Raw genomic sequence first — 20859 nt, 5'->3', positions numbered from 1 at the left:
AGCAACCCGCTCAAACTGCCGCTCTAATTAGTCCGCATGCGCTTATAGGAAAGTGGTTTTTAAAAAAAAATACAAAACGAATCGTTGAAAATAAGTTTTCTATTTTGGTCGTTTTTATGTGCTGGTATTAATTAAATCAATGAGGATAAATTGGAATATATACAAAAGTTTGTTTGCGTCATTTCCGTGTGCTTAAAGAGGCAGTTCTGCGGGAGAGGGCGGCTATTGTTCGCGGTATCACGTCAAATGGAGTCCCGGCAGGTAACTGGGGAATTGCGGATCCGTCCTCCTAAATATTGCTTGTTTTAGTTGATCAGTGAGTGTGTAATGAGCGGAAGGAGTTCTAGTTATCGGGAAAGCAAATCCATATGTCTTCTTGGCATTTAAAGGATGCCACACCGAATTCCTGCTGAGAGGGGAGAAAGTGGCATCTTCAAACCTAAACCTTATGTCTGGAATAATTCGATTCCACCAGCCCATGTGCTTTAAGAACCGCCGCCCGGTGTTCTTCGAGAGCTACCTAATCACGGATAAAACTGATGGAATGAATGTCATTACCAGACCCAGAATCAGGCATAATCATAGATAATATACTTGTACAGCGCAGAAACGCACCCTTCAGTCTGCACTTCGTCCATGCTGACCGTGATGCTAATACCATTTGCTTGCATTAGATCTGTATCCGTGTATTCCTTTCCTGTCTAATTGTCTTTTAAACGCTTCTACCTCATAACCACTACCTTCCATTTGGAAAACTTGCCCCTCAATCTCCTTTAAATTTCTTTCCTCTCACTACAAACCAAGAACCACTAGTTTTCCCACCCAAAGAAAAAGACTAACTATTTAACTTACCCGAGCTCTTCGAGTTTATAAACCTCGGTGATCACCCCTAGCCCTCCGACTTTCCATTGAGAATAAACCCAGCCTATTCAGTCTCCTTATCAGTAAAGCCCTTTATTTGTAGGCTACATCCTGATTAATCAGGGAACTTGTCCTCGTCCTCAACAGTTTCTCCTTTGGTTCCTTCCACTTTCTCTAAACTCAGGGTGTAGCCATGCGCCCCTGCTATGCCTGCCTTTTCATTGGCTAGGTAAAACAGTCCATGTTCCAAACCTTCCCTTGTAATGATCCCCAACACTTTCCATGGTAAATAGAGACTGCATTGGTGCTGCTTTATGTGCCCATGCTGAGCTCGTTAATTTCATTAACTTTGCTTTCAACTTCCACCCTGCCCCTTGGTACATTTCTGTAACCTATCTCCCCTCTCTTGATCTCTCTGTCTCCATCACTGGAGACAAACTTTAAACTGAAATCTTTTATAAATCCACTGATTCCCATGGCTATCTTGACTATACCAGTTCCCACCCTGTCTCCTGTAAAGATACCATTCCCTTTTCTCAGTTCCTTTCCTCCACTGTTAGAGCTGCCTTTACCCCATCTTCCCACTGCCTTAACAGAGATAATTTCTATTGTCCTCGCCAACCACCACATGATCCTCCATATCGAACACATCACTTTCCACAGCTTCTGCCATCTTCAAAGGAACCCTACTACCAAACATATCTTTACCTCCACCCAATTCTCCACCTTCTGCACGGATCGGTGCCTCTGCGATTCCTTTGTCCAATCATCCCTCCCCATTGATCTCCCTCTAGCACTTACCCCTGCAAGCAGCAGAAGTGTTACACCTGCCTCTCACCTCCTCCCTCACCTCTATTCAGGGCCCCAAGTAGTCATTCCAGATGAGGCAAAACTTCATGTGTAAATTTGTTGGGGTCATCTATGGTATCTAGTACTCCTGGTGTAGCCTCCTTTTCATTGGAGCGACCTGATAATAGATTGGGGGAATCACGTTATCAAGCATCTCAGCTCCAACAGCAAACAGTGGAATTTCCCAGTTGCTCACCATTTCAAGTCCAGTCCCCACTATCATTCTGATATGTCGCTCCATGGTCTCCTCTTCTTTCACAATGAGGCTACTCTCAGGATGGAGGAGCAACACCTCATATTCCGTCCTGGTAACCTCCAACCTGATGGCATGAACATCGATTTCTCCAACTTCTGGTAAATTTTTCCCCTTCCCCTTTTCTTCCATTTCCCCACTCTGGCAGCCTGCCTCTTCTCCTCATCTGCCTATCACCTTCCCCAGGTGCTTCTCCTCCTTCCCTGCTCCTCACCTTTCAGATTACTCCTCCAGTCCTTTTGCCTTTTCCACCTAATCACCTCCCAGCTTCTTATTTCATTCCCCCTCTCCCACCCACCTAGTAGCACCTCTTACCTTTGAGCTTCTCCTCCTCCCCCTCCCCTCACCACCTTATTCTGGTTTCTTCTCCTTTGCTATCCAGTCCTGATGAAGGGTCTTGGCCAGAATCATTGACTGTTTACTCAGTTCCCTAGATGCTGCTTGACCTGCTGAATTTCGCCAGCATTTTTTTGTGTGTTGCTCTGGATTTCCAGCATCTGCAAGATCTCTTATGTACTCTTTCAAATGCTACCATGTGCTTCCTATGGAGTGACAACCAGAAGTGCACACAACACTTCAAGTGTGGTTTCAGCAATGTTTTGACATTCAACTGAGTGCCTCAGCCTAATATTCTCTTCTCTTCGCCATCCACATGTGTAGTGATTTTCAAGGAGCTATGAAATTGCACCACTAGGTCCCTCTATGTATCAACATTCCTGAAGTCTGCCATTTACTGCACATGTTCTATTAGTATTTGAAGTCACAAGATACATTGGTTCTGGTCTCTGCAATGAATGGCCCAAAATCAGGAGTGCAGATATATAACCACGACTTGAAACACATCACCCTCTTAACTTCTTCCTTAACACATTTTTTTTATAAGTAGAAAGGAAGGAGTGAAGAGGAGGGATTGTCTGAAAATTAGATGTTGGTCTAAAAGCCTCTGGCCTTTTGAAAGCAAAGGTAGGAAACACTTTTACCTTCACATTCAGTGTGGTATTAGTTTGGAAGCCAAAGCAATTGGTGTTAAGGTATCTACAGACAGGTGTGTGGAGAAAAATAAGAAACTAGAATTGGACTGCAATTTGATGAACAGTAAAAGTGACCTGAGGGGCTAAATGACAAAAGTAAATAAATGAAAATAACTCCAGATGCTGAGACTGTTAAATAATGTGGACCATACAGGTGAGATATGAGGCGCTGTTCCTCTAGTTTGTGCTTGGCCCCGCCCTGGCAATGGACAGGTCAATGTGGAATGGGGGAAGAGAATCAAAACGGCTTGCAGCAGAGAGCTCCAGATGGCCATGGCAGGTAGACTGCAGGTGTTTGGTCTCACCACTGTAAAGGAGGCCACAGCAATAGCAGCGAATGGAGTAAACAAAGTTAGAGGAGGTACATGTGAATTTCTGCCTCATCTGGAAGTTTAGGTGGTGAAGGAGGAGGTCTATGGACAAGTATTGTACGGCCAGTGATGATAGGAGGAAGAGGGATGTGCAAACCAAGCAGTCTACCCTCTGCTTCTTCGATGTTCCTGCTTCCTTTATAGTGATGATTGTCTCACTCTGATAGTTATGTCTTTTTCATCCCCACCACTGTTCCTTCTTAATCCAAGGATTGTAAAGCTTCATGGCAGATAATAGATTTACCCATACAATGTCGGACCTATCTCACTTAAATCATTGTCTGTTGCGAAAAGTGTTTACTCAATTGCTCACAACAAGCAAAGTATTTCTCTACTAAAACCATATTTTCAACCCAGATTCTATCTCCTCTACACATTTTATCAGTGGTGGATGTTGGTGAGTTTTGTTATACATTTAAGACCATCCATTGTCGCCTCTGTTGTTTTCCTCTCTTCCACTAGTGCAATAAGTCAAAATTCCCAGGACAGGGCTTTCCTTTCCAGGACATACATCAGCTGTGTTCTCTTTCTTCAAAGAGCAGGGTTTCCCTTCCACCACCATTGTTGCTACCCTCACCCACATCTCTTGTATTTGCTGTACCTATTCTTAAATCTCTGCAAACAGCCTGTTGAATATTCACAGTTACCTTCAATTTTCAGTTTGCTGTGAAAGATCTTTGAGTGTTTCATGATCAGCATACAATTAAGCAACATATCGTCATTCCGATGCTGATGAATCCACTCTTTCAATGCAGAACTGAGATCTCCATTTTTTGCCAGGACTCCCACTTACCAAGTGCAGCTTTCCCCCGCTATTCGAAAGTAGAGTGTTCCTATGAAACCGTTTGTAAGCTGAAATGGCATAAAGCGGAGAAGCAATTCCATTAATTTATATGTGAAAATTTTTGAGCGTTCCCAGACCCAAAAAATAACCTACCAAATAACACATAAAACCTAAAATAACATGAACAAAGAGTAAAAGCAGGAATGATATGATAAATATACAGCCTATATAAAGTAGAAATATTGTATGTACGGTGTAGTTTCACTTATCAAAAGTGGGAAGACAGCAAGCCAAAATCGATTTGGGGAAAAAAAAATAGGCACATACACGCATATATACGTACACACCTATGCACGTACATGCATGCGCACACAACTGCTTGCACAAGGCTTCACGGTCATGGTAGTCTTTCTCGGGGTAAACACACGTATATAGCAGTCATTTTTTTTTCAGAAAAGCGAAAATCCTCTTTGGTTAGCGAAAACAGGTACTAATGTAGGTTTTTCGTAACAGCGAGCTGTCATAAAGCAAACGTTCGAAAAACGGGCCACCTGTACATCTTTACCAGAAAACAGCCTGTCCCAATCCACACTTGCCAAAACTGGCCTTTCTCCAATTTAAAATTGGACATTCAAAGCTGCTGCGCAGGTTGACAGTGTTGTTAGGAAGGCATATGGCCTTCATCAACCATGGGATTGAGCTCAAGAGCCATGAGGTAATGTTAAAGCTATATAAGACCTTAGTTAGACCCCACTTGGAGTACTGTGTTCCGTTCTGGTCACCTCACTACAGAATGGATGTGGATACTATAAGAGAGAGTGCAGAGGAGTTTTAAAAGGATGTTGCCTGGATTGGCGGGTGTACCTTATGAGAATAGGTTGAGTGTACTTGGCCTTTTCTCCTCAGAATGGTCTATATAAATGGTGAGAAACCCTTTTTAAGGTCAGGACACCGTTGCAAATGGTTTAGCTCAGTTTGAAAGGGGAGCAATGGGAAGCTATCTTCTTCTGTGGGGACATATCTATCCTGTGCCTTGTGAACTATTCCCTGCCAGTATCTTCCTCCAATCCATCCTCTCTCATGCTTCTGTACTGCTCTTTATTTGCGTGATTTATGCTTCTTCCTCTCAAATTGTAGTATGAATTCAATCATATTATCACTGTCTGCAAAGGGTTCCTTTACTAAGCTCTCTACTAGGATCTGGGTTATTACACAACACCGAATCTAAGGTAGCCTTTCCCAGAGTAGGCTCAAGCACAAGCTGCTCTAAGAAGCCATCTTATAGGAATTCAACAAATTCCCGCTCTTGTGATCTGACATCAACCTGATTTTTCCAATCCCCTTGCATATTGAAGCCCCCCCCCCATTACAATTGTGTCATTACTCTTATTACATACCTTTTCCAGCTCCCTTTGCAATTTGAACCCCACATCTTGGCTACTATTTACAAGCCTACATATGATTCCCATGATTGTTTTTCACCCTTCCAATTTCTTAACTCCACCAACAAAGATTCAACATTCTCTGACCATATGTCACCTCTTTCTAAAGATGGAGAAGATGGAGGTCCCTCCCCACCCCCCCCCCCCCCGGATAGGATGCCATTCTATTGTGAGGTTAGCCCCCAGCATTTTGTCGGTACCCATTTTCAGCTGGGTGGACTGAAGCAATGTGTGGTTAAGTGCCTTGCTCAAGGACACAACACACTGCCTCGGCTGGGGCTCAAACTCACGACCTTCAGTTCGCTAGTCCAACGCCTTAACTACATGGCCATGCGCCACACAACCCCTACAATATACTTAAAAATATTGAATGGATTAGCAGATGGCATCAAGTTATTTGGAGATATGGACACTGTGAAGGTGTACCAAAAATCCAGCTGAATATTAGATCAGTTATGGACATGGGCAGAGAAGTGCAGATGGGGATTAATCTGGGCCTGTGTACGGTGTTGCATTTGGGAGATCAAGTGAAAGGAGAAGGTATACAGATAATGATGGACCCCTTAATGGTATTGATGTACAAACGGGTCTTGCGATCCAGGCCCATGTTTCACTGAAATAGGCTGTGCAAATGGATACAGTGGTAAATAAAGCAAATGGAATGCTTGCCTTCATTGAGATAGATGGCTATTGAATGTAAGAATAAGGAAGTCATGGCCAGCATGGAGTATTGCATGCAGTTCTGATTGACCCATTGTAGGAAGTAGACTGGAGAGGCTCCAAAAGATGCTACCCAAGATCTATGAGGAATGATTGGAGAAACTTGGGTTATTCTCCTTGGAGCAGTCTTATGGTAGAATAGAGTTGAGAGGGAAATGGATTAGCCATGATGAAAATGTTGAGCAGACGCAATGGACTGAATAGCCTAAATCAGTTCGTATGTCTTATGACCTTATAGGCTGAGAGGTGGGCTGATACAGGGTTTTAAAGTTACGAGAGGCATTCATAGGATAGACAGAATCTTTTTTGCTCACACAGTAGGAATTTCAAATACCAGAGGACATGCTTTTAAGGTTAGGAGGGAGGGGTTTAAAGGTGACATGAGGGGCAAGATTTTTTTGCAGAGAGTTGTAGGTGTATGGAAGAGATACCAGGGCTGGTGATGGCATCATTCGGTCTGGTGGAGTTTAAGAGGCTTTTAGATAGACAAATGAATATGAAGGGAATTGAGAGATATGAATAATATACAGGAGGACATTTAGTATTAATTGGCATCAAAATCAGCGTAGCACTGTGGGGAAAATGGCCTTTCTAGTGTGCTCCTCTATGTTACAAATGGTTACACTTGGTTCCATCCACCAATATCCCCTAGACCTAATCCTTCCACATAAACTATTTATGATGTATTTTTCTTGATATCCTATGTTTAAAAAGCAAGTATTTCTTCCAAGTCGAGGTATGTATTTATTTATGGAGATACAGCATGGAATAGGCCCTTCCAGTCCTTCAAGCCATGTTGCCAGCAACCCCCAGTTTTACCCAAGCTTAATCACGGGACAATTTACAATAACTAATTAAGGTACTAACCGGTACGTCTTTGAACTCAGAGAGAACCCACACTTTCCATGGGGAGGACATAGGGACTCCTTACAGGACATTAAAATGGAACAGAACTCCAACGTCCTGAGCTTAATAGCTATGATAGCTTCCCATTGCTCCCCTTTCAAACTGAGCTAAACCATTTGCAACGGTGTCCTAACCTTAAAAAGGGTTTCTCACCATTTATATAGACCATTCTGATTGGTCTCTACTTATATCACACCCAGTGCCATCTATTTCTAAAATTTTCATCCATGCCTTTGTTACCTCTTGTATACACTGCAAAATTCTTTTCATCTTTCAGTAGTTCTTTCAAAACTCTTATGCCCACATATTAATTTACAACAAGTCAAGTTTACCCATTGCTCTTTTATTTGCTAGTGATCTGGTAATGCATAATTTTTAAGCCATCCCTGTCATTGTATAAAAATTATCCAATGCTCTCTGTTATTTTTAATTTCTAGCTTTGGTCTGCTGATCTCCTCCAGTTCTGACATCTTCCATATTCCCAATTTCCATCTCTTTATTTTTGGTGGCTAAGCTTACAGCTGCCCTTCTACAAAAATCTGAAAATCCTCTTTATTTGGACAAAGAAGTTTAATTGGACATGTGTTGTGACATCTTGGTAGTGTATCAAAAATGTACTTATTGGTATTGTTCCTGTTAAGTACTTGGGACGTTTGGTTGTTTTTCAACATTAATGAAACAATCACATTGCAAGTTATTCTCTTTGTCTTGTTCGTCTAGGAGACTGAGCAAGGAGTTATGAAAAAAAAATTGTGCTCATCACTTACTGAGTTAATTGAGATGATTGAAATCTCCAATTATTGTTGGTGCAATTTGCATCTTTAATAGATTTGCTTGTGTAATTTTGGTTCTTTTTAGTTTTCCCCAATTGGTTGCTCATTACAGATTATCACCCCTACTTTGCTCAGTTTATTTTGGATATTGTAGACATTATGGTTTAGGTCATTTGTTTTACTAATTCAAAACTACAACATTAGCACCAATTTAATATGATGGTTGGCTATCATCACAGATGGTGGAAGCTGTTTCAAAATTATGTATTTTCATAATGCCTTGAACATTGCAAGACATGTTGGAGTGTTACTAATTAAAATTTGATATAGAACCACACAGGACAAATAAGTAAAAACTCAAAAAGATAGACTGCATAGAGGTGAATAAGGAAGAAAGACAGAGGGATTGAATTTTGGATTTTAGGACTTCGTCAGCTGAAAATATGGAGACAAATGGAATGATTAAATTCAAGGATTCCACAAATGAGCATGGGTATCTTGAAGAGTTATACAACTGAAGGAGAGGCAAGTCAATGATGAAATTTTAAAACTGGAGTTGAAAATTTTAAGAAGCTTTGACAGGAGCCACTTTACAAAGATGATGGGTGAGCAAGATTGAACTTGGTCCTGAACATTAAAGAGTTCTCATGGACAAAATTAGAACTTAGAAAGAGGTAGTTTGGACAGGAGTGTGGAAGAGTAGTCAAGTTTAGTAATAGGCAGAGTGTGGATGAGGACTTGAATAGATACAGGCTGTGTCCCAAAGGTGGAAATGAATGGCCTTAGACTAAACAAATTACACAGTATTAAAGTTTATTACTTTTAAAGTATTTTTACTGAGCATCTCAGCGTTACAGAAATAAAATTTAGACATATATGTTCTTGGATAATAAATTTACTTTGAATTTTGAACTTTTGAATGTTTCATAGAAGATGATTAAATTTACAATAAGACTGTCAAGCATTTTTGATTTTCTTTCTTTTGACAGTGTGTTGGAATGCAAGACAGGTTACCCAACAAGAAATCACACTTGGGTCTGGAGCAGATATCTGTACTGGCTGCATCAGGCAGAACATTTCTTGGCTCTAAAAGGTGCTACAAGTTCATTGTGGATGACACCACTGGAGAAACAGCTGTGATTTGTTCTGCATTCCGACTTCTGGAAAATCTACAGCTGGATTGTCCAGTTGGACAGTTGTTGAATGAAGCTGTACAGGCACAATACAAGCAATACAAATCGGGAACAACCACCCTGCTTTGCCTTGCTGGATCTTGGAGTAAAGCTGTTCTAAATTGTATAAGACAAGACATTCCCATTCCTGTCATAGTATCTGTGATGTATGAAGCACTAGAACATTGTTTTGAGGTTCTAAAATCATATCAGATATCCATTGATAGCATTTTAAAAGTCTCCTGCTGTCAACAGAAGCCACAAACAAGTAAATCATGCACTTTGTGTAAGTCTAGTATATGTTTGGATGAAATGTATTCAGTAGTAAAGGGACCAACTCAGACAACAACTTCAATTCAAGGCAATTCCACGAAAAACAATGTAAATGCCTCATCTTTGGGGTGTTTTTCAAGTCGTATAACTGCATATGCGTCTTCAGACCAATGTAGGGAAAGCTCAATGCACAAAGAATTAAAATCAAAAGTAAAGATGAGCCGGTACTTCACAACTCCTGAAAGCAAGAAACAAGAAGAAACTTTGCTGACTTCATCAAGCAGTTTTCAAATGGATTCCTTTCTGTCTACACCTGACTATGCCAGGTTTACAGCACTGGCTTTATCACTGAGCCATGGAAATGAGCAGATGATGCAGTTGGCAGTAGAAGCCTATAAAATTCAGACTCAACATTTAGTAACAGAAAATGCTTGCAGAACTTTCCCTGAATTGGATGTTGAGAAGCTAGTTACATATTTCTTTCCTGGACTGCCTGAGTGCCATTCTTGTGTTAGTGCAGGTTTAATTGCATTAGTCTCAGTAGAGCAATCCATTATTGTCGAGTGTCTGGCAGGTTTGCCCCTGCATACTATACTTATAAATGGAGATTTGACTGAAACATACCATCATCCAGGTTTCAACAGGATTTCAAATATTACTGTAGTTAAGCAGACTGTCATAGTTAAAAGTTTAGATGAAGAATGGTTAGATATAGCAATAGATACACTTAATAAATTTCACATTAATTTAATTCTGGTAAAGGGAATAACATCTCCACATTTAATGGATAGGTGTTTGCAAGAAAATATTTTGATAATTCAGAAAGTGAAAGACTCTGTGATTCAGAGCTTTGCAGAGGCTATGGGAGCTATCACTGTAAGTTACATTACACAAGTAAATGAACATTGTGTGGGAACTGGGGCGCATTTAGGTTTCTGGAAAGCTAAAAATGCACCAAACTTGGAAGATAAAATTGCTGTGCAGATAAATACATTTAAAACTTCTGTACTTTCAGTAGTACTTTGTAGCCCTTTAAGTTGCAAACTGCAGACAATGGAAGATCAATTCTGGACTTGTGTATATCGTCTAAACCATGCTCTTCGTGAGAGACAAATATTTCCTGGTGCAGGAGCCACTGAACTTCTGTGTCTTCAGCATCTAAAACAGTTAATATTGGAAGCAAAGATTTTTAAACCAGGAACTGATGAACAGTGTTCTTCATGGTTTGCAGACACAATATTTTATAGATCACAGGTCTTACAATCCTTGGCTGATGGCTTAGTTGAGTATCTTGTTACTGCCTTGTTTAATACAGGCATGTATGTAACGTCACTGGATGCTTTGGCGGAAGTGCAGAAGTGCCTTCACAGCGGTATTGGGTTATTTCCTATCATTTCAGAGGTATCAAGGAAGCATGTGAATCTTGGTATACCAAGCATGTCTGATTCTACTAGTCTAAATGAAGACAGCTTTGAGTATAAGGTTCATGATAATGTCATTATCAAACTGGAAGCCTGGAGAAGGGCTTTGAATTTAGTGCTATTGACACTGCAGGCAGATGCTGAAATCATTACAGGCCGCGAATCTAAAACTTCAGCAGCTGATAGAAAAATTGATTTCCTTAACTCTTTTATATCAGTTTGAACAAAATGTTCTGTAAATATGCAATTTAGCTTGGATCTGGATTTATATGAATAAGTGGTATACTCTTAGCTATTTGCATATCCCCTTTGAGCACTTTTGATATTTACATTTTACAGGAAGTTCTGTCAGACCAGCATCTTTTACCTACGTGGGTGCAAACCAAACTCTGCAAAGGTACCTAAATGCAGAAGTCCTGAAGTTGCTGACATGATCCACCCAGTGAATCAGTCAGTAGGCTATATGTCAGCTTTATTTTAATTTTTTCATTATTTCCATTCTATAATGATGCTGAATAACACTGACATTCAAAGCCTTGAAAAAAACGTAGGCCGTTAATAATGTGAGAAAGTGACTTTACTGCCTGTTGGATATCTTCTTAGTAAGTTCATGGACAAGTTTAGATTTATAAGGATCATGCAGCATAAAAACAGGCCCTCTGCCCTGTCCACACCGACTATTAATAACTAATTTGCATATATCCTGCTTTTTATACTCCGAACAGTCCCTTCAACTCCAGTAAGTCTCAATCACACCCATACACCATGAAGAACAATTTATAATAGGCAATTAACCTAGAAACTAATACTTGCTTGGGAAGTGTGAGGAAACCAGAACATCTGGGGGAAATCCATGCAATCAAGGGTGAACCTGGAAACTCCACACTCCACACCAAAGGACAGGGTTGAATCCAAGTCAGTGGAGCTGTGAAGATCTGCCAGTGTGCGGTCTTTGTTCTGGCTTAATTAAGCCTCTCAAGACACCGGCAACACACAGGGCACTGCTGATTGGGTGCACAAGACTTTTGTTGAGCAACTTCATCTTCCTGGTTGTACTTAAAGTAAATGTGGGTCAAATGGGTATTTGACCAGTGAGTGCAGATATGGGCCTTTCTTGTCAGAATGGGAGTCTAGATTTTATATCACTGTCCTAAAATGGGGTTTTGGAACTTTCAAACCTATTGCATCTGATTTGGTTATTTGGTAACTATAACCTTTACGTTTAATTATACTGTACAAATGTTTAGATATAGTTAAAATATAACTACCGTAGATTCCGGATTTTAAGCCGCTACTTTTTTCCCACATTTTGAACAGCTTTGAACACTGCGGCCTTTAATACGGAGCGGCTAATGCATTATTTTTTTTCATGCCGCCAAAAACATTTTGCCTCGTAACAGTAGACCAATAAAATTGATGAGTAGTTCACAGAGGTCCAATGAAATTGTACGATAAATCAAGCGCACTTTCACAATTAAATTATTGTAAATCAGTCATTTGTACTCACCCTCATCAACATGGAAAACACTCGAAGAAAAGCATTGTGCTGCCTTTATGGCAGTTATTTAGTTTATAATATTTTCGCTTAGTAATTCATTTGTTAGTTAAAGTTAGAACTGTTTTAACTATATTTGTTTTCTGTACTACATCGCGGGATGCTATGACGTCACACCCGGTTTCGCCGCGTCTTGTGGGATACCGGTTTGCGATAAACGGGATGGCGGGGGCGAGCGGCGGAGCGAAAACGCTGCTTTTAAGTTAAAGGCGATCAATAACTTTTCCTGGTAGGCTGCAGTATATATATTTTTTACCAGTCGTTAGGAGATATTGGAATGTTGTTCAGTAAAGAAGTATACGCAACGTATATTTAAAAGTAGCCGCGTTACAGGCACGGTTCGAAAAAAAGCATTTGCAATATGTATTTGTTTATGTTACCATATGGATTTAATTAAAAGTTAAAAAATCCTCACGTGTAATATCTTTCTGTGTAAATATCTCATATTACAACGTGGGACACCTGCGGCCGAAAATCCGGTGCGGCCTGTACAAGTAAAAAATTGATTTTATTTCTAAAATTAGAGCCAGCGGCTTTTAATCAGGTGCGCTCTGTAGTCCGGAATCTACGGTAGTATTCATTTTATGAGATACACTTTGCAGTTTTTGTATTATTCAGTTACACTTGCACAAGATTGGATGTTTATGTAAAGGAAACGAGTAATTGCATCATTGAGTGATGTTCTCTAAAGGACTTTAAACGTGTGAAATTGAATGATCTTATATTTGACGAAATTGTTTTAAATACTAAGAGCTCAATCAATTGGGCAATTTAATTTATAGATTTATTTTTCCATACTGACAACAAAGTAATAACATTTTATTCCTGTGTTTTAAACATTAAATGCTGCTTTTGAATGAAACAGCTGATTTGTGTGAAAATCTACATTATTACCATTGTACGAGTTATTAAGTTGGGTGCTGATGGCTGATGCACAAAATCGTATTTGTTAAATTATACAAGACAATGAAGAGAGTGAGGAAAAAACACAAGCAGAGCACAAAGAACGTCCTATTGGATCAAGAGATATAGATTATTAGATTTTCTATTCCTCTTATGTGTGCCTGTTTACAGCTACTCATCTCTTGCAATATCTGTTGTATGATTTTAGAAGATCAGCTTGATGATTATCAAATTCAGGCAATAAAATTGCTATTTGAATTCGTGAGGACTAAGTATTGCATACTCAGAGCATTGCTACAGCAATCTCTATTAAGAAATGTACAATATTTCATTGATTTGAACAAAGTGTTCCAATTTCATTTTCTTTGGTTGTATGTTAATTCCTGCATTCAAATTCTCTACATTGTAATTCCTTTACCTAGTATAACAGAACAGAAGGTAAAGGATGGAGGTATCTCAATTGTTCAGCCATAACTATATTTCCTTCCTCTCTCTTCTCTCCTCGTATGTCATTATTGTTTATATATAAAACTATTGATCACTGATACTGCTTCTAGAATAGTTACAAAATGACGATAATGGTGTTTATGGTTTGGCTTCCCAGTGAGACAGGTGAACTTTTCAGTTACAACAAGATGTTCAGTGCCAGTTTAATCATACAAGGAAGTTTACTTTTCAGCTTAATCCTCCAGAATTCCATTGACGGAGGTACAGGCTGTTCCAAATATAGCTATTTTATATAAATCCATAAAATCTAGGGTGTTTGAATCATCTACCTATGGAGATTTTCCTTTCTCTTTCAACATACTAATTTACTTTGGCTCTTAGTCTTAACAAAGTCTTTCCTAACAAGGCTTTCCCAGTAATATTGGGGAGATTCTTTGTCTGCTACCCACATCATATAAAAAGGACTGTTTTCACTCATTACTGATATTGGAGAATTTGGCAAAGTGGCCCACAAGTTAGCTGTAGAACCATCTTGTAGCTGGATCTCTCTCTCTCTCTCTCTCTCACACACACACACACACACACACACACACACACACACACACACACACACACACACACACACACACACACACACACACACACACACACACACACACACACACACACACACACACACACACACACACACACACACCCATATACACCATTACATAACTAAAAGTTATCAAATTCTTTTAGTAGGAGAACAACATAGCCAGTCTGAAATTACATTTGAGAACGTAATGAGTATTAATAACACAGAAACTAATGGATTAAAAAAATTATAATGATGCCAATAATTAAAGAATAACAGGGTCTTGCTTTATATTGAAACTAATTACCATATATGTATAATTTAAGCTTTTAAAAGTAAAGAGAAATGGTATAAATCATTACTATTTTACCAAACTCTCCATTCCTAGGCATTTGATTAAGCTAATCTATATTTTCTTTTGCTAATTTAAGATTATTTTTTAATGCTGACTTAGAATGTAGAACAGTAGAGCACAGCATAGGATCTTTGGCCAATGATGTTCTGCCAACCCTTTAACCTATTCCTGCCTTTATAGCCCTCCATTTTTCTATCATTCATGTGACATCTACGAGTCTCTTGAATGTCTCTCTGCCATCACCCCAGCAATGTGTTCCATGCACTTGCAGTTGAAGTCAGAAGTTTACATACACTTAGGTTGAAGTCATTAAAACTCATTGTTTAACCACTCCAGAGATTTCATATTAGCAAACTATAGTTTTGGCAAGATGTTGAGGACATCTACTTTGTGCATGACACGAGTAATTTTTCCAACAATTGTTTACAGAGAGATTATTTCACTTTTAATTGACTATATCACAATATCAGTGGGTCAGAAGTTTACAAACGAAATCAACCAACACCTCAGAGAAAAAAAAAATCGTGGACCTCCACAAGTCTGGTTCATCCTTGGGAGCAATTTTCAAATGCCTGAAGGTACCACGTTCATCTGTACAAACAATTGTATGCAAGTATAAACACCATGGGACCACGCAGCCATCATACCGCTCAGGAAGGAGAGGCATTCTGTCTCCTAGAGATGAACGTACTTTGGCGCCAGAAGTGGAAATCAATCCCAGAACAACAGCAAAGGACCTTGTGAAGATGCTGGAGGAAACAGGTAGGCAAGTATCTATATCCACCCTAAAACGAGTCCTATATCGACATAAACTGAAAGGCTGCTCAGCAAGGAAGAAGCCACTGCTCCAAAACTGCCATAAAATTGCCAGACTACAGTTTGCAAGTGCACATGGGGACAAAGATCTTACTTTTTGGAGAAATATCAATTGAACTGTTTGGCCATAATGACCATTGTTATGTTTGGAGGAAAAAGGATGAGGCTTGCAAGCCGAAGAACACCATCCCAACCGTGAAGCATGGGGGTGGCAGCATCATGTTGTGGGGGTGCTTTGCTGCAAGAGAGACTGGTGCACTTCACAAAATAGATGGCATCATGAGGAAGGAAAATTATGTGGATATATTGAAGCAACGTCTCAAGACATAAGCCAGGAAGTTAAAGCTCGGTCGCAAATGGGTCTTCCAAATAGACAATGACCCCAGGCATACCTCCAAAGTTGTGGCAAAATTGCTTAAGGACAACAAAGTCAAAGTATTGGAGTGGCCATCACAAAGCCCTGACCGCAATCCGATAGAAAATTTGTGGGCAGAACTGAAAAAGCGTGTGCGAGCAAAGAGGCCTACAAACCTGACCCAGTTACACCAGTTCTATCTGGAGGAATGGTACACAATTCCAGCAACTTATTGTGAGAAGCTTGTGGAAGGCTACCCAAAACATTTGACCCAAGTTAAACAATTTAAAGGCCAAATACTAACAAAGTGTATGTAAACTTCTAACCCACTGGGAATGTGATGAAATAAATAAAAGCTGAAATAAATCATTCTCTCTACTATTATTCTGACATTTCACATTCTTAAAATAGTGATCCTAACTGACCTAAGACGGAATGTTTTCTAGGATTAGATGTCAGGAATTGTGAAAACCTGAGTTTAAATGTATTTGACTAAGGTGTATGTAAACTTCTGACTTCAACTGTATCACTGTCTCTGTAAAAGAAAACAACCTCTGATATCCTTCCTGTACTTCCTCCAATCACTTTAAAACTGTGTTTTGTTTTACCACCCTAGAAAAAAGGTGCAGGCTCTCAACTATCATATCATACACCCCTATCAAGCCTCCTCTCGTCCTCCTTTGTTCATAAGAGAAAAGCCCTAGCTTGCTCAACCTTTCTTCATAAAACATGTTCCCTAATCCAGGCAGCATCCTGGGAAATCTCCTCTGCACCTTCTCAAAAGTATAGACATCCTTCCTATAATGAAGTGCCTTGAACTGGATGCAGTATTTCAGGTGTGGTCTAACCAGACTTTTATAGAGCTGTACCATTGTTTTGTGGCTCATGAACTCACTCTCCTGACTAATGGAGGTCGACACACCATATGCCTTATTAACCACCCTATCAACTTGCATGGCAACTTTGAAGGATCTATGGATTTGGACCCCAAGATCGCTCTGTTCCTTCACACTGCTAAGGATCCTGCTATTAACTTCGTAGTCTGCCTTAATGTTCAAGCTTCCAAAGTGTATCCCTTCACACTTACCCTGATTGAACAGTATCTGCCACTTCTCAGCCCAGTTCTGCATCCTCTATATGTCCTCTTGTAACCTACGACAACCTTTTACACTATCCACAACTCCACCAACCCTCCCACTTCCTTGATAAAGTCATTTCTAAAACATCACAAAGAGAAGGGGTCCTAGAACAGATCCCAATAGGACACCACTAGTCACCAACCTCTGGACTGAATATGTACTGTCAGGCAGGAACTTGGAAGCATAAATTGGGAACAGATGTTCTCAGAGAAATGGATGGCAGAAATGTAGCAAATGTTCAGGGGATATTTGTGTGGAGTTCTGCATAGGTACTTTCCAGTGAGACAGGGAAAGGATGGTAGGGTATGAGAACCGTGGTGTACAAAGGCTGTTGAAAATCTAGTCAAGAAGAAAAGAAAAGCTTACAAAAGATTCAAAAAGCTAGGTAATGATAGAGATCTAGAAGATTATAAAGCTAGCAGGAAGGAGCTTAAGAACGAAATTAGGAAAGTCAGAAGGGGCCATGAGAAGGCCTTGCGGGCAGGATTAAGGAAAACCCCAAAGTATTCTACAAGTATGTGAAGAGCAAGAGGATAAGACATGAGAGAATAGGACCAATCAAGTGTGACAGTGGAGAAGTGTATATGGAGCTGGAGGAGATAGCAGAGGTACTTAATGAATACTTTGCTTCAGTATTCACTATGGAAAAGAATCTTGGCAATTGTAGAGATGACTTACAGTGTACTGAAAAGCTTGAGCATATAGATATTAAGAAAGAGGATGTGCTAGAGATCTTGGAAAGCATCAGTTGAATTAGTCACTGGGACCAGATGAGATATACCCCAAGCTACTGCGGGAGGCGAGGGAGGAAATTGCTGAGCCTCTGGCGATGATCTTTTCATCATCAATGGGGACAGGAAAGGTTCCGGAGGATTGAAGGGTTGCAGATGTTGTTCCTTTATTCAAAAAAGGGAGTGGAGATAACTCAGGAAGTTATAGACCAGTGAGTCTTACTTCAGTGATTGGTAAGATGATGGAAAAGATCCTGAGAGGCAGGATTTATGAACATTTGGAAAAGCATAATATGATTAGGAATAGCCGGCATGGTTTTGTTAAAGGCAGGTTGTGCCTTACAAGCCTGATTGAATTTTTTGAGGACGTGACTAAACACATTGATGAAGGTAGAGCATTAGATATGGTGTTTATGGATTTCAGCAAGGCATTTGATAAGGTACCCCATGCAAGGCTTATTGAGAAAGTAAGGAGGCATGGGATCCAAGGGGACATGGCTTTGTGGATCCAGAATTGGCTTGCACGCAGAAGGCAAAGTGTGGTTGTAGACGGGTCATATTCTGCATGGATGTCGGTGACCAGTGGTGTGCCTCAGGGATCTGTTCTGGGACCCCTTCTCTTTGTGATCTTTATAAATGACCTGGATGAAGAAGTGGAGGGATGGGTTAGTAAATTTGCTGATGACACAAAAGTTGAGGGATTGTGGATAGTGTGGAGGGCTGTCAGAGGTTACAGTGGGACATTGATAGGATGCAAAACTGGGCTGAGAAGTGGCAGATGGAGTTCAATCCAGATACATGTGAGGTGGTTCATTTTGGTAGGTCAAATATGATGGCAGAATATATAGACTCTTGGCAGTGTGGAGGATCAGAGGGATCTTGGGGTCCGGGTCCATAGGACACTCAAAGCTGCTACACAGGTTGACTCTGTGGTTAAGAAGTCATACGGTGCATTGGCCTTCATCAACCACGGGATTGAGTTTAGGAGCTGAGAGGTAATGTTGCAGCTATATAGGAGCCTAGTCAGACCCCACTTGGAGTACTGTGCTCAGTTCTGGTCGCCTCACTACAGGAAGGATGTGGAAACCATAGAAAGGGTGCAGAGGAGATTTACAAGTATGTTGCTTGGATTGGGGAGCATGCCTTATGAAAATAGGTTGAGTGAACTCGGCATTTTTCTCTTGGAGTGACAGAGGATGAGAGGTGACCTGACAGAGGTGTACAAGATGATGAGAGGCATTGATCGTGTGGATGGTCAGAGGCTTTCTCCCGGGGCTGAAATGGCTAACATGAGAGGACATAATTTTAAGATGCTTGAAAGTAGGTACAGAGATGTTAGGGGTAAGTTTTTTACACAGAGAGTGGTGAGTGCATGGAATGGGCTGTCGGCAATGGTGCTGGAGGGGGATATGATAGGTTCTTTTAAGAGACTCCTGGATAGGTACATGGAGCTTAGAAAAACAGAGGGCTATGGGTAATCCTAGATAATTTCTATAGTAAGTACATGTTTGGCACAACATTGAGGGCCGAAGGGCCTGTATTGTGCTGTAGGTTTTCTATGTTACTATCACCCTCTGCTTTCTGTGGGCAAACGAATTCTGAATCCTTGCAGCCAGGCTTCCCCGGATTCCATACCTCCTGACTTCCTGAATCAGCTACCATGGGAATAAACCTACCATTGCTCATCACATTTACAATTTCTAGCCTTGCAGATATGCAGAATCAGAATTGGGTTTAGTTTCACCGGTACACATATATTGTCATATTTGTTGTTTTGTGACAGCAGTATATTGCAATACATCATATAAAATATCTATAAATTACAATAAGAAACATTTAAAAATAAATATGTTGTGCAAAAAGAGAAAAAAAGTTATTAAGTTGGTGTACATTGTTTCATTGTCATTCAGAAATCTGATGGCAGAGGGAAAGAATCTGTTCCTGAAACACTGAATGTGTGTCTTCAGTTTTCTGTACCTTCTCCTTGATGATAACAATGAGAAGACACCATGTCCTGGGTGATGGGGGTTCTCAATGACGGATGCCACCTTTTTGAGGCATCACCTTTTGAAGATGTCTTCATGTTGGGGAGTTCAGTGCCCATGATGGAGCTGGCTGAGTTTGTAACTTTATGCAGCTTTTTTTCCCAATCCTGTGGTGTGGCCCCTCCATACCATACAGTGATGCAAACAGTTAAAATGATCTCCATGGTATATATGTAGAAATCTGTGGGAATCTTTTGTGTCATACCAAGTCTCCTCAGACTCTTAATGAACCATAGCTAATGTTGTGCCTTTGTAATTGCATCAATATGCCCAGGATAGATTTTCAGAGACGTTGACTCCCAGGAACTTGAAGCTGCTCACTTTTTCCACTGCTGATTCCTCAATTAGGATTGATGTGTGTTCCCTCAACTTCCCCTTCCTAAAGTCCACAATTAATTCCTTGGTCTTTTTTATGTTGAGTACATTATGTTGTAGCAACATCGTTCAACCAGCTGATCTATCTCATTCCTGCACATCTCCCCATCTCCATCTGAAATTTGGCCAATAATAGTTGTGTCATTGGCAAACTTATAGATGGTGTTTGAGTTGTGTCTAGCCACACTGTCTTGTGTAGAGCAGTGGGCTAAGCACGCATCTTTGAGGTGTGCCAGTGTTGATTGTCAGTGAGGAGATGTTATTTCCAATCCCCACTGACTGTGGTCTCCTGATGAGGAAGTCAAGGATCCAGTTGCAGAGGGAGAAACAAACGCCTAGGTTTTGAAGCTCATTGATTAGTACTTAGGGTATGATGATGTTGATCACAATCCTAATGCCATATGGCACACTTGTCCTTCACGGGAATTGTGATTAACGTCAAGTTTTTCCTCTGTTACTTTCTCAAGTTTCACTTCTTGGGCAAGTTAAAGATGAATGGTTATAAGATCTGTAAATTCTACACCAAAAGTGATTATGGAATTGAGGGGAATGGTGCAAAAATCAATAATCTCTAATTTGCCATTCATCTACTGGTCAACGTCTCAGCAATGTTTGTTCTAATGTAGGCCAGCAGAATCTCCTGCAGAGGATATAGGATATGCAGTTGTTCTGCAGTTAGTTCCTGATGCTGTCTGTTACACAACA

The 20859-nt window shown here is 40.3% G+C and overlaps 1 protein-coding gene across 2 annotated transcripts; it reads left to right on the top strand.

Annotated features, from left to right (window-relative positions):
* Positions 1 to 200: 200 nt before the first annotated feature.
* Positions 201 to 13662, top strand: bbs12 (Bardet-Biedl syndrome 12). Of its 2 annotated transcripts, none has more exons than XM_073042834.1 (2): positions 201 to 261; positions 8980 to 13662. In XM_073042834.1, the coding sequence occupies exons 1-2, from the start codon at positions 247 to 249 to the stop codon at positions 11077 to 11079; spliced, it is 2115 nt and encodes a 704-aa protein (XP_072898935.1). In that variant the 5' UTR covers positions 201 to 246; the 3' UTR covers positions 11080 to 13662. The 2 variants fall into 2 exon arrangements, with proteins under 2 accessions (XP_072898935.1, XP_072898936.1); XM_073042835.1 differs by lacking the exon at positions 201 to 261 and adding an exon at positions 2861 to 2926.
* The last annotated feature ends 7197 nt before the right edge of the window (positions 13663 to 20859 follow it).

This window comes from Hemitrygon akajei, chromosome 4, assembly GCF_048418815.1.
Source record: "Hemitrygon akajei chromosome 4, sHemAka1.3, whole genome shotgun sequence".
Taxonomy (NCBI): domain Eukaryota; kingdom Metazoa; phylum Chordata; class Chondrichthyes; order Myliobatiformes; family Dasyatidae; genus Hemitrygon; species Hemitrygon akajei.
The sequence above is the reverse complement of the archived record's forward strand: the minus strand, read 5'-3'. Positions and strand labels throughout refer to the sequence as shown.